Source organism: Rhizophagus irregularis, chromosome 12 (genome assembly GCF_026210795.1).
Source record: "Rhizophagus irregularis chromosome 12, complete sequence".
NCBI classification, from domain to species: Eukaryota; Fungi; Glomeromycota; class Glomeromycetes; order Glomerales; family Glomeraceae; genus Rhizophagus; species Rhizophagus irregularis.
Window position 1 is genome coordinate 400,182 of NC_089440.1, and position 14,453 is coordinate 414,634.

The following is a 14,453-nucleotide window of genomic DNA, read 5'->3' on the forward strand; positions in this document are numbered from 1 at the left end:
TCAATACTACGCTTCGTCTGCAGACTGTAATTTGGCGCTAAATAATGCGGGCTGGCGTAAAGCCATACAGAGCACACAAAATCTTTCTTTTGAATAACGCAGTCAGCTTCAGCCCCATCATATACATCATATTTAAATATAAAAAGTATATAACATAGGATTTCATAAATTTTATTCTTTATCTCCGATATTTTTATTTTTATTTTATTTATTTTAAGAGATGGATATTTTCTCAATTATCTCAATTATCTGTCTTTTCTTTTTTGGCATTGGCATTATGTTTTGTCAAATATTAACTGCATTAGTTAAATTTATTATTCGAAGAGATTTTTGCATAAATTGTATATTTAATATATTTGATAATAAGGGGTGTAAACGATGCCAAATAAATTATTTAAAAGAAAATTTTACTAATTGGAGCAGTGGGAATGAAAAAATTGATAATTTTATTCAAAAAAGACAATCCGAAATTAATGATCCTTATGAAACAGTACTTGAATGGATACCATATAATCAGTTTCATGACATTAATCTTTTTACAGCAAATTGGAAAGATGGACCATTATATTGGGATAGATATATAAGAAAATATAACAAAAAATCAAATGAAGTGGTTCATTTAAAATATTTGTATAATTTTCATGATATTGATGAAATTCTAAATGAGGTATGAAAATTTTACACAAATTTAATTTAAATCTTTTATTTTAATTTATCTTTTAATACTTAATAGGTTGAAACACATTCACCTAATTTTAAAATCTATGGAATATCACAAAATCCAGATACGATGGTTTACATTATAATTTTTCGAGATAAAGATTATTGTATAGGATGTAAAAAAATATATTCAATTGCGCAAAATAAGTGGTGCGAGAAATGCCTAACAAATGATTTAGGAAAAATTTTTGACAATTTTATCCAATTAAAAAAAATGGGGATTATGAATGATGAAAATTCCTTTTGATCAAGTGCCAAAGTAAATATTATGTAATCTACGTTCATTTACGTATTGTTTTTTATATATGGTACTCTTTTATATGTATTATTTTATTTCTTATATTTTATGTTATATCAAAATCCCTAGATTTTTCTTACTAGATTTAGTTTGTATTAAGTTAGAGATCAACTTAAAATAAACTCTTATTAGGTTTTTGAAGTCATCAAAAAATAACTCATGATTTCTATTATAAAAATGAATTAAATTACTCTTTATTGAACTAAAGGATATGCTATATTTTATCAATTTTACTTGCGTCATGATCGATTTATTTATTTATTTATTTATTTTATTACTAAAAGAGTGGTAGAACCCAGACTATTACAGATAAAAGAAGAAAGAATTTCAAAGAAAAAGCTTAAACCCAATATGTGTGTATAGAACTTTGTTCTTCATTCCCTACAGAACCTCACCCTTCGATCTGAACTATTTGGTAAAGTAGGACTACGCTAATTAATCAAATGGGAACCATAAAAACCCACCGAGAAACTAGCAAAAATCTACAAAAAGCAAAAGTAAAAAGGACATAATGTAGTCTAACCTAAACAAATAGTGTTCATGAGTAGAGCGGAGGGGTTATATATTGTAATAAAACAAATTGTGATCAAAGGTTATAGTATCCAAAAAATTAATTGATAAAGAATTTATCCACGGTAAATTATGGCGGAAATTGGAGCTTGTTAAATAGATCCAAAATGTGGCATTATCAAGATTGCGTAACGATGTCATGAACGGGTTATTATATCCCACATTCACCATAGTATTATAGTTGCGAATATTAGAAGAATCATTATCGTTATCGATTCTACACTTTTTACGTTGTTGTTTTGGTCGTTTTACGAAAGACTTTTTGATAATACCATTGGTTCTTTTATATTCTTTCCACTCTAGATTACGAGTTTTCCATAAAAGTTCATAAATATCACGGTGAAGATCGAACAAAAAGGATAAGAGTAATTTTTTGATCAGTTTTTTGTGAAATTTGGCAGCTTTTAAAGGTTCTAAGATGCAATTAGGGATCATATTGATCAAAAGACAATGTATTTCAGGAGCGTCCAAGATTGAAGTGATAGGCGAATTAAATCCAGTAAATAGTGGGATGTTGAAATTAATGTCATTTATGTTAACTTTATCTTAGATCGGTAAATTAATTCATGTTTTTTGAAAATGGTCGTTAGAATGTCAATTGATCTTGGACAAGTCCAAAAATGTTCATTAGTTTCTATATGCGTCATGATCGATGATTTAAATCACGCGTAATATATTTGATTGGATAAATAGCACGTGATTGAAGATCCCCACTGGTTCAATATCTACAAAATCTAACGCTGGAAACTGGAATTGGACAAGCGTTGCGTAAGTTTGACGAAAAGTTTTTTTAATAATTTACTAGCAGTCACCCGTTGCTTCGCACCGGGACCAATGATTTTGTTTAAATAGAAAAATTTAGTATTATAATGTAATACTAAGTAAAATTAATTATAATTAGGAATTTAATATAGTAATAATAGTGTAATAATTAGTCAACAGAAGTATTTTCGAAAAAACTTTAATATTATGAAAATACTACAAATATTTTTATTAATTAATTATAAAATATTGTAAAAATAAAAGATATCAATTTTTTCTTGATTTTTATGAATTTGAAAATCAAACTAATTATCCAGTGTTCAATTTAACTAAAAAATTTCAATCATATTTCTCATATTTCTATCAACGTCGATCAATTTTCCTACATGTTATATTGATTTTAAAAATAAAAAAATAATAATTTTGTAAATATATTTAATATATTATTTTATTTCTTTATTTAATAATAAAAAAAAATTGAAAGAAAAAGAAAAAAAAATTAAAAAAAAAATTGGGGGAAAGAAAAAGGATAAAGAAAGAAATTGGTTTAAAAAAAGGGAAATTTCTGAAAAAAGGAATCTGAAAAAAGAATAAGTACCGAAAAAAATTCTGACAATAATTCAGTCCAAAAAGAGTGAAAAAAAAAATAACTTAAAAAAAAGGTCGAAAAAAAATAATATAAAAAAAATTGGTTTTAATAGACCGAAACAATAGGATAATCATAAAAAAAAAAAATTTTTCAGTTTGGGAAAAAAAAACTAAACCGAAAGAAGAAAAGGGAGAAAAAATTTTTTTCGGTTTGAGCTAATAATATTTGAATTAATAATCAGAAAAAAAAAATTCTGATTAAGATAAAATTTCATTAACTGTAATTGGATTAGTTGATTGGAATGCACATGGATCGAATAGTTTTTGACCATAAATAGATCAGGCGGAGGTATGTCACGGGTTTTTAATATGGCATGTTACATAATTCAAATTATTTATGCGGAGAAACAATATCTATTGACTAAAAAAAAATCTCTAAACATCGAAAAAGCCGTAGGACATAGTTCTAATCTGATTATAGTCTTGACCCAAACCAAAAAAGAATAAACAATATTTTTTGGGTCAAAAAAAAAATCCAACAAAAAAAAAGAATAACAAAAAACCGGTTGTTAACCAAAAGAAACAATAATAATAAAAAGAGGGATAAAAAAATTAATAAAAAAAAGACTAAAAAGGTAGTTTTGGTCTTTACGGTAAAAACTGAAAAATAAAAAAAAAATTATTATTATAGAAATGGTTAGTTGTGGTAATTAAGAGAGCGGAAATGACCGCAAATAAAATACGATAAATACGAAATAGATCGAACGCACACTTTTCAATGTTACACAATTCAAATTATTTATACAAGGTAATCTAGATATGACAATTTTTTTTAATTAGATTGTTATCATATAAAATAAATTTGTGGTATTAACGAAATGATTAAAACGAAACAACATTAGGTACAAAAATATAATTTTGTAAACTAAATAAATAAATAAATAGTAAATAGTAATTCACCAAATAATCGATACTCTCATACTCTGTATTAATTCTTATATTTTAAATATAATTCTTATCTAAAACTCTCATGATATAATAATTAGTCTATTATTACGAAATATAATACAAAAGTTACGTTATTGATGCATTATTAAGTAAAAATCAACTCAATCCATATTTTGCAAATTTTACGTATATTTTCCATATTTTACCTAAATATTTATCTTTTTGACGATAACAAAAAAAAAAAATTTTCTTAATATTCCACATTTCCGTAAACAGATAAGTGTTTATTTAAAATAAATATTTTTGTTACAAACTGGTTTAGAACAAAATTTATAGCTATACAAAATGCGAAATAATAAAAAAAAATAAATAATAAATGATTAATTGATACTAATGTAACTAATGTATATATATATTTTTAATTATTTTCTCTTTTCAAAAATAATTCCAGCATTGCTTGGAAGTTTTATTGTACCAATCATTTTTGGTCCCTCAATTTTACCACTTTCGGTTCGTAAATTATATTTTAGTATAATATTATGTAAGAATTTAATTTCGTTTACAGCAAGTTGTCTTCCAGGACATCTAAATAATTTAATAATAATCAATTAGGTTATTTTATATTTGTAAAAGTTTTAAAAAAAAAACTTAATTGAATAATACACTTACGCGTGTTTACCACCTCCAAATACGACATAGTTTTTGCTAACTTTTGATGCCGAAGCGTTCGTATTTAAATGTCTGAATGGTTCAAATGATTGTGGATTTGGACCTTGTAATGATTCATCTAGGTAAATATCATCAACATAAAGATAAATTGAATGATCTTTGGGTACTTGTAATTCATTAGAAAATGTATAATCTTTTGATGTAACATGGGGAAGTGTTGCTACATGTTCAGATAATCTAAAAGATTCTTTAATGAAACTATCTAATTTTTTCATATTATTAAGTGCTTCAAATGGAAGTATACCATTTTCATCTGCTTCTTTTTGAACTTCTAATTGTTCTTCATATAATTCTTGCATATATTCAGGTCGAGATGCTAAATTCATAATAGCATGTGTACAACTATTTGCTGTCGTATGGACCGATACGACAATGAGCAAACATAATTTGTCTGCTATTTCTTCATAATTAATATTATTAGGATCAAAACTTTCTTCTTCCATAATATTTTGAATGAAATCATCAGGACGTTTCCATGAATCTCCATATTTTACTTTCTCTTGTAACCGTTTACAAAATTGATTTTTAAGGTGTTTAATAAGTACCTTTTGATGATTAATTGCTGGATTATAGATTCCTAAGCTTAATATACTATTATTAATAAAAGCTTGGAGTCCCGGATAGATAAAATTAAGTATTGGTGGAATTCTCAAAAGTTTTGTTGTATCGATCGTAAGTTCTGAGAATGTAACTATAACTTCTTCATATTGTGATTCTTCCTATATAAAGAGATATATTAAAATAGCAAATTTATAAATTTTCCAAAATATATAAGTACATATAATAAAAAATATAATAAAATACATACTTCACCGATAAAAATATTTGCAAGTGGATTAGAAATAATATTAGTTATCATAGGAAATATATTATGAATAAATAACATTTGGTTCATCGCAATCACCAATATATTTTTGAGTAGCAACGTTAAGACTTTCTTGCATACGCTCAGTATAAAGTTTTAACTTATTTAAAACATAATCTTTAATTACTTTTGGCCGATTTGTAAATTTAATGTTATGTTTAAAAATTGAATCTATATCGACTTGTTTTCCAAAAACAAATGAATCATCTCTAGATAATACTTCTTGAAAATGTTCTTTTCCTATAAGATTGTATAATATGGGTTTAAAAGAAATTTAATTAATTCGAACATAAAAATGCACACAACTTACCAATAAATGTTCTCACTTCACCCCAAACATATAAACTGAAAATATCACCGTACTAATACAATAATTGATATAACGTTAATTAAATTTTTCTGACGTCAAAAAATTCTTTAAAAGTCAACAAACCTCTTTTCTACATTGTTTAAAGAATTCTTCACCGTTGGTCAAAAAATCATAAGTATGTCCAATAATTGGATATTTATAACGAACGAGTGGTGGCATATTCTAAAAAAAGAAAAAAAAAATTGAGAAAAAACAACAAAATTCTCGATAAATTATTATTATTATCATACCAGCTTTGGACTACGCATACGCTTTAGAATGTAAAGTGTTACTAATAGAATAGATCCTAAAATAATCGGTTGATACATTTTTTTTTTAAAAAAAAATAACAGATAAAATTTTTAAAGTATTTAAGAAGGATTTTTAAGAAAAAAAATTCCAAGATAATAAGATTACTTATATAATTTTTTTCCTTTATCAAATGAGTATAAAAACGCTTTTTTATACTTGGCTGTAAAGGTTTTTCGCATTGTTAAATGAAAGTTAAAAATAACATGCTAAAATAGGCATGTGTGATTGTTATAAAGTATATTAATACAAGGACTAATTGATTTCCTTTATTGTCGCAGCAATAATGTTAATTAATTCAACAACTTTCCAAATACAGGAATTGTGATATACCGGAGATTGTTAGAATGTTTCATGCCGAAATTTATCCTTAATCACGTGATGATTCAAGAATGGATTTGAGTTACTTTAATAAGGTAGTATTTTGTAGCACTTTAATCATCGATTTTTTTTTTTGTCTTCCAAATCTAGTGAATAAAAACTATTTACGGAATGCATATTATTCGTAATTTTGATCCATTCAAGTTTTGCGTAGTTCATAAAGAACGCAAATTTGGTTGTTTTATTTACATACTATATACTGTACTGTACAACCTTTATTTCGCAATTTCATTTCCTATTAATTTCTCGTCATAAAAGTAAAAAAAAAAAGTTATAATTTGTTTATTATACAATATTCAAAATTCAATTAAAAAAATATAAACATATAAAATAATTAAATACTGATTATCAATCTAAATGAATAATTTTGGATAATAAGAATAAACAAGATTATTGAGTAATTATTATTTGGTCTGAATAAATATTAAAGGTTTGATAATTATCTAATAACAAAAATATCGAATTAATAGTAATTATAATATCATAAATTTAAATGTATTTTTTTTAATCATATGTCAGTTATTTTTTAATGTAATAAATAATTAATTTCCAAGAAAGAATTTCTCTATTTGTTGAAACTGATAGTAATGATTTTAATGTTTTACTGCGGAATAAGTTAAAGTTATGAGTGTAATTATTTGTTTTAATTTGTAGTGATATAAATTTATCATACTCTTGGGAACCTCGCAAGTCACATCTAAAAAAATGGTTTTATAGGATATTTTCGTTGCAGTAAAAAATGTTGCTGGATAATTTGTGTTGAAGAAAGCGCGTTAGGTATAAGTTCGTTGAAAAATAAATGTTTGTCAATAAAACATTAGTATAGCATATCTGCAACGCCAAAAATTGTCCTAAAATGGCCTTTAATATAAATAGGTATGATTTTTAAGAGTTTTTTAGTTGCCTTATTTCCAAATCATCTCTAACCTTCTATAAAAAATAATAATGTATTATTTTGTTATCAAAATTAGCTTGGCGACTCTTTGGAACATGAAAACTTCTTGAATAGATTTCAAATACTATCATTTACAATAAAATTTACTCTATTATAGTATATTGTAAAAAAAATAAACTAAAGGAAACATTATATTTCCAAAAATAATTTTTCATTTTGGTGTCATTCCATAAGTAGTAAGTTTCTTCCAAATCCATGACATTTTTTTTTGTAAAAGTAAAGGATTTTGGAAGGTCATGATGAACGTGTCTAGTAGCAAATGAGAACACATTCAAAAATGTTAGGTGATTCCTTTTTGGATGATTAATTCATCATTGTTTGAAGCCACAGAGGAAGGTAAAGGAGAAGCACATGCCTATTATAAAGGTTTAAAAGATCTTTGGCTGTTTTTTGCTTAAAATATTGTCACAAGTCATTTTATTTATGTGAAGAAGCCTCTTCATAGTTCATCTTAGCTTTGATTAAGTAGTCATATAAAGTGGGTCAATTGGTGTAGAGGATATTATCTTTCATGAAATTTTCATCAATAAAAAGTTTGCTGTTAACTTTTATATCGTAACTAAAGTATTGTTATTGACTGTTCAATGTCGGGAAGACCATTTTTCGGTGCTTCCTAATAGGTGAAGTATCCATGGTATAACTGGCCAAACTATCACATACAGTATGTTGTTTATAAGCACTTAGAGATTTTGCAAAAAATAAAAGAAAATAAAATAAAATGTTTCAACAATTTATTTTGGGGTTTCCATTTTTGTTAGGTCACATTTACCAAATATCAGCACCTAAAATAAGTGTTTTCGCACTAAATTTGTTTAAATTTTTGTACATATATGAAATACATTAAAAATATTATTAAATTGAATAATAAAATAAATTTGCTATAAAAATACTTACTTTAAGATGAGGAATAATAAATGATTCAAATGTCCACCAAATAAATTCATATAGTGTTTCGTTATGTTTTAATGCATCTAAATTATTGAAAGGTTTTTTGCTGTAAGGTGGATATTCCAATTTTCAATTTCTTCTAATAAAGAATTCCATTCATTGACAGTTATTTCTTTCCAATAACTAGGTGCAACATTGCACTTTTCTCATGACTTATCATCACAATGTGAAATTATGAAAAAAAAATGACTAGATTTTCTGGTGCTGTAAAGACACTTCTACAAGCATAGAAAGAGACTATATAAATATTTGTATTAAGAAAGCTTAATAAAAATAAAAATTTTTAAAAAAATTATTTGTGTAAAAAAATGGTCGAATGTGCAACTGGAAAGAGATTTTTCTATACTTTTGGACAATTAACATCATATTATTATTGATGAAATAGTATTGTTGATATTGAAAAAAGTATTCTAAATGCTGAAAAAATTATGAAAACCATGAAAAATAACAAGTTACAGATGATAATTAAAATAATTGTATTGTTTTGGATGTACATTTTGACTAAATTTGAAATAAATATGAAATGTTTGTTGTGCAATATAATCAATTTTTCGCCAATTAAGCAAAATTTTGCTATACATTTTAGTACTTTCTCAGACAGCATTCACTATATAAAAAATTTTCATATTCAGGGGTCCTGAATCCTTGTTGCAGACTTGGCATACTTTTGTGGCATAAAATTTGTTATAAATCTAACACATTCTTCTAAAATCTCTTAAGGCATTGTCATGGATCAACTGGTTTCTGAAATGAATATAATTATTTTATTTATAGATAGTAGGAAAAAAAATCTGGATTATCTTTCTACTAGCTTTTACCAACAATGATGAAGAGATAGAATAATAGGTGGAAGATTTATACTATAAATTTTTTTTTGTTTCTTTGATAATTTAGATACTAGCAACAAATTATCACTGATAACTTGGCTGGCTAAAGGGACTTTCCAGGTTAGTTCAGATATTGTTATTAACCCTTCTAAAATAACTACTAATTCCTGATAAAGCTCCAATGTTTCTCTTTAAAATAACTGAATATAAATAAATATCTCATATAAACTTATATATATAGTATACCAATAAAAAAAGTTTTCCTTTTATCTTATTTAAATTATGTTTAATCTGCTCTGAGGTAAGAGGCCTCTTTATTCTACAGGTAGAAAGACCATGCTCATACAATGCATTCTTCCTTAAAGCATACTGTTTTTATAACTCCAACATCATACCCCATTCACTTTTAATGACTTTTTTATATTCGATTTTTTCTCAATACACATTTTTTTGAATATATTCAAACATCCTACAAATTGCTAATACAATTAAAAGTGATATTAAACTAATAATGTTATAGATCATTTGTGGTGCAGTAAATTAAATGACTATCAAATAACTAAAATCACAGATATCTATTTGACTTATTTTCTATTCTAATAACTCTCCTCCTCTAAGTTTTGAGCTCCTGTGAAAGGGTCTAATAAACAATCATAATTTGGCATCCAAACTTCACATTTAATAGAAAGGTAAATTCTGAATAAGAATCAAGTTCAGATTTATTATGTAGCATATCAACAGCAGTTCTACAAACGTCGAAAACAATGAATAAAGAAGACTAATATGCAAATACAAAGTAGAGAAGCCTTTCCACTTCTCAATAGTATTTGTTTAACTGATTTACATCATCTTCTATATAACTTTCAACATTGATCAACTTAGAACAATTTTTATCTTAATCCAATACATTCTAATAAATGCTCTTCAGACTCACTTCTTAACAATTTATCTAATTTTTCAAGTTCCCTTAATATACCTTTCCTACTGTTAAATTACATTTATTAAATCTAATATAGAAACATTAGAAATTAATTGTTTCTACTAAAACTAGATCATGTTCTGTTTGCAATTATTTAAATAGTATTATTATTACTATTGTAGGCTAATAAATTTATAAAATTTTTGAGATCCAAAATAATTTCCTATTATTTCAGTTTTCATATGATTAAGCTTGCAGTTTTAAGTTTTCCCATTGTATTTATGCCCATTGAGATCTTAAAATACAAGAGAATAAGAGGATAGGTAAGGCCAATAGGATCAACTATGCAGTTTTTTATATTTGATCCATTATTAATTATTAATGCAATAACTTTTTCCCCTATATTTCACTTATCAAAATTTTTAGCTAATAGTATATTTTCCACTTAAAAGACTTATTATATTTTCAAAAAGCTTAAAAGATCTACCATTTCATTGATTATTTTCCATTTAATTTAGACATTTACGAAAACTACATATTTTGAAAATTTGGAATCTTTGAAAATATATTAATTTTTGTGGATAATGGAGGTGAGCATTTTTCATACAACTATAACTGTATATGAGCTTAATTTTGAACTTAAATGTATTCTGAATTATATTCAACTCTAAAATTGTTGGTTTAATAATAATAAACCAGAAACCAACATCTTGGTTGTATTTATTTCCCATCATCATACAAGATGTTCCTTGTCCTACGAACCAATTTTGATTATATGTGTAGCACATCATTAATTTGAATTGAATTTCTGTCAAATTTTTTATTTCTGAACTTCTTATTTTTTGAAGTTCTGATCTTTGTATTTGCTATATCAAGAAAGTAGGTATTCCAGCTTCTTTTTTGAAGATTTAATATTATTTGTTAATGCATATGTGCATGGAATTTCTACACTAACTTTAAGATTTGGTGCATATTAACAGTGGAACTTAGACTAATATTATGAGGTGGATTTAAAACAGCTTTTTCTAAATTCTAACATCTGTATTATTTATAGATTAAATAGATTTTACATTTTTTTATTTTTCTTAATGAAATTTTTTTAAAAAACAATTCATTGTTCATTGATCTTTGTAGATATCAATTCACAAATTCTTGTCAAAATAAAAGTTAAGATTTTTTAAGAACAAAAATATGATGTAAATTTTCTATTGATAAGTGACATCAATATACAGCTATAGATTTGATTCAAATAAATTTTTCTAAGTCCAATTATGTTGCATAATATACTAACAGTAATCTTAAGTTGGAGAGTAAATAAATATTTATAGAAAAAATTTATTATATTTCCATTGGCAGGAAGTCCAGAAAGAACTGCTACAAATTCTCTATGAGCAGCTTTTTGATCAACGGAGTAATGACAGGGGGTAACACGCAGACAGGTGGAAAAGCAGTAAACTGCCCATTGGGTCGTAAACCAGGAGATGGCGTTGGCATGGTCATAGACAATGCGAGCTTGCTGCATTTTAGCACCTTTTCTTGAGTAGAGGTGTAGAGAGAGCAGATTGCTGAATTTCTTGAAGTAGGATTGGAGTTGAGGTTTCGTGATGAAGAACGGTATATAAGTGACTTGGATGGCACAGAGATCTTCATCAGATCGGAGTTGTTTAGGGTCGTATAAATGGAATTGTAGGTCCGGAAATTCAGAGTGTGTACTATTAACACACATGTCACGAGCCTCCGCAGTGTGAAAGTGGATGATGAGACGTTTAGCATCCCCTGAACCAGTCATACAAGCCCGACCAGTATACGATTCATAAGTTTCTAAAAATAAATTGTTAACGGCATCAATGATTGCCTTATTAGTTTTAAGTTTCTCAAGAGTTTGGGGAGCGGAGTTGGGCGCAGCTGCAGCAAGGAATTCTTGACGATTAATGGTAATGGTGGGGAGGGATCCATATAGTGTTGAAGAATTGTTATACAGATCTAAATAAATGAGTTATTTTTCATGTTAATTAAAGTCTTTCAAGTCAAGTTTTAGGATTACTTCTTCCATTTCTTCACTTCTAATCTCCTCATGTCTGATTTCTTCTTTTTTCTCTTCTTCTCCCCCCTCTTGACCCTTTTAAAAATATGCACTCCTAACCTCCAAATTGATTAAATGTGTTGTTATGGATTAACTCCCTATTGTGTCTAGTTCTAGTTGCTTGAATTGTGTTTTTCTCATGATCTTTAAAACTTTTCTGATTTTGTCTTCTCCAAGTTCATTTTTAATATTACCCATCCATGTCTAGGTAAAAGACACTTGTTCATAAAATGTGCTTTTTGGTATCTTTATATTTTTTGTATATGATATATTTTAAGAAAGTGAGAAGCTATTCATGGCAAGTAAGGTGATATGTTCTCATTGTACTCTTTTGAGGCTTTTGAAATTCTGCGAAATCTATTTTTAATGGCAATGTCAATTAAAGACTTTCTTCTCTTAAGAATTGCTCAAAAGTTTACAAATTGTTACTCTTTGATTTTTCTATAGTATCCAGATTGTTAGGAAAGAAACAGATATTTCTTTATTTGCAACTAATATTTCCTTGTGATTTGACCAAATTTATTCACTTTCTTTTTCCATTAGAGTAATAATTCCTTAACCAGGTTTATTATACTCTTTGAAGATAATTATAATAAATTTATTACTTAAATTTTTAAAATGTTTGTGTCAAAATAACAATGATCTCTTGAGTTCCACATTTAGTTCTTCCATAATAAGCTTCTATTCCTCTGGTTTTAAGGTATTCTATCAAGACAAGTCTGAAATAAATATAGCCAGGTTCTGGACTCCCTTTCAGCTTGGTTATTTTATGTCTTTCTAAAACTTTATCTTTACAAACCATAAATTCAGAAAAAATTCTTTCATCGTGAAATATAATATCTTTTCATCAATTCTTCTACCATTCCAGGACCATATAATACACATTTCATACACTCCAATTCATTTCAATAGTTTAGTATAAATAGTATGCATAAATTAGTGAATCATTTATCTAGTAATTTTGCTTATTATAATTGGTATGCATATTTTTTTCTTTAGATTTAAATTGTTTGTATAAAAAAATTATTTTAAGTCATCTAAAGCATATGATTTTGGACCCTTAGCTCTGTATTAAACCCATATTCATCATTATTTCTTTCAGTATTATCTTCTATGGAATTATTATAATATAATTAATAATTTTAAGTTCATTCATGTAAATTTATGAACATTTTGATCATTATTAAATTCATTATAGTTTTTTTTGAATCTTGAATAAGCCCATCTATAATATTGATATCATATATATGGCCTTAAATAATGCTCTTGTATTTATACATTTTGTTGGCTGACTCTTTAATATGAAAATAAAATGACCTTGCAATATTATTATTTATTATTTTTCCTTTAAAATAGAAATAGTATATTATATTTGTTAATGATAAAAATATTTTGTCTTAAATAAATTAAGATATTTGAATCAGAATCAAAGTGGAATTTGACAATTTTAAACTTTATCAAAGATTATGTCCTGATTTCTGTACCACTACTCTCACTACCCTTGTAAAAGCCTTTATACCTTTGTCCACTACTAAATATATATTTATTTTAAAATATGATAATTGAGTAATATTATCTATATTTAACCACCAATTCTATGATATAAAGCACCTTGAATTCTAAAAGTATAAACACCTTCTCTAGCATTTGGAAGATTTTCATCAATGTTTGCCCAGAATCTTAGCATTTATTGAAATACTTATAATAATTTCCAGAATGGATTTTCAATCTTATGTAATGAATAATCTTTGACAATCCATCTGTTAATATACCTTTCATCATATTGGGTGTGTGTAATTGAATTGTTGAATAATTAATTAATGGGTTATTATTTAATTCATTTTTTGGTATAATACATATGGACATGGCATCTTGCTAATGATGTAAGTGCAAGGTGTGGAAATTTTTTAATGTTCAAGCACTTTTCCCATTCTTGCCAGTCTACATATCTATTTAATTTATTATTAAGAGTTATTACTAGTATATTCTCTTAAGACTAAATAAATATAGATGAAACACATTTGAGTATTAGTTTGTAAATAATATTTTTTAATGTTGAACCTTTTTTTTCAATAACAAAACTCTACTTTTCAATACTTCTTTTTCTTGTAGGCTTTTTTCCAATAATAAAACTCTGCTTCTCTTTTTTGAAGTATATTTATTTATCAGGCTTTATTTTGCAAAGGGTGTTTTTAGTAATTT

General features: G+C 26.1%; 2 protein-coding genes across 2 annotated transcripts; one reads left to right on the forward strand and one right to left on the reverse strand.

The window, feature by feature from the left end:
* Window positions 1-277: 277 nt before the first annotated feature.
* OCT59_003684 (uncharacterized protein) lies at window positions 278-967 on the forward strand (the record flags this gene model as incomplete). Its single annotated transcript, XM_066147807.1, has 3 exons — window positions 278-371; window positions 543-667; window positions 734-967. 3 exons carry the CDS (start codon window positions 278-280, stop codon window positions 965-967), a joined length of 453 nt encoding a protein of 150 aa, XP_065996475.1.
* A 3,341-nt stretch (window positions 968-4,308) lies between these two features.
* Window positions 4,309-6,158, reverse strand: OCT59_003685 (uncharacterized protein; the record flags this gene model as incomplete). Its single annotated transcript, XM_066147808.1, has 6 exons — window positions 4,309-4,471; window positions 4,556-5,334; window positions 5,500-5,720; window positions 5,791-5,842; window positions 5,914-6,012; window positions 6,081-6,158. The coding sequence occupies 6 exons, from the start codon at window positions 6,156-6,158 to the stop codon at window positions 4,309-4,311; spliced, it is 1,392 nt and encodes a 463-aa protein (XP_065996476.1).
* Between the last annotated feature and the right edge of the window lie 8,295 nt (window positions 6,159-14,453).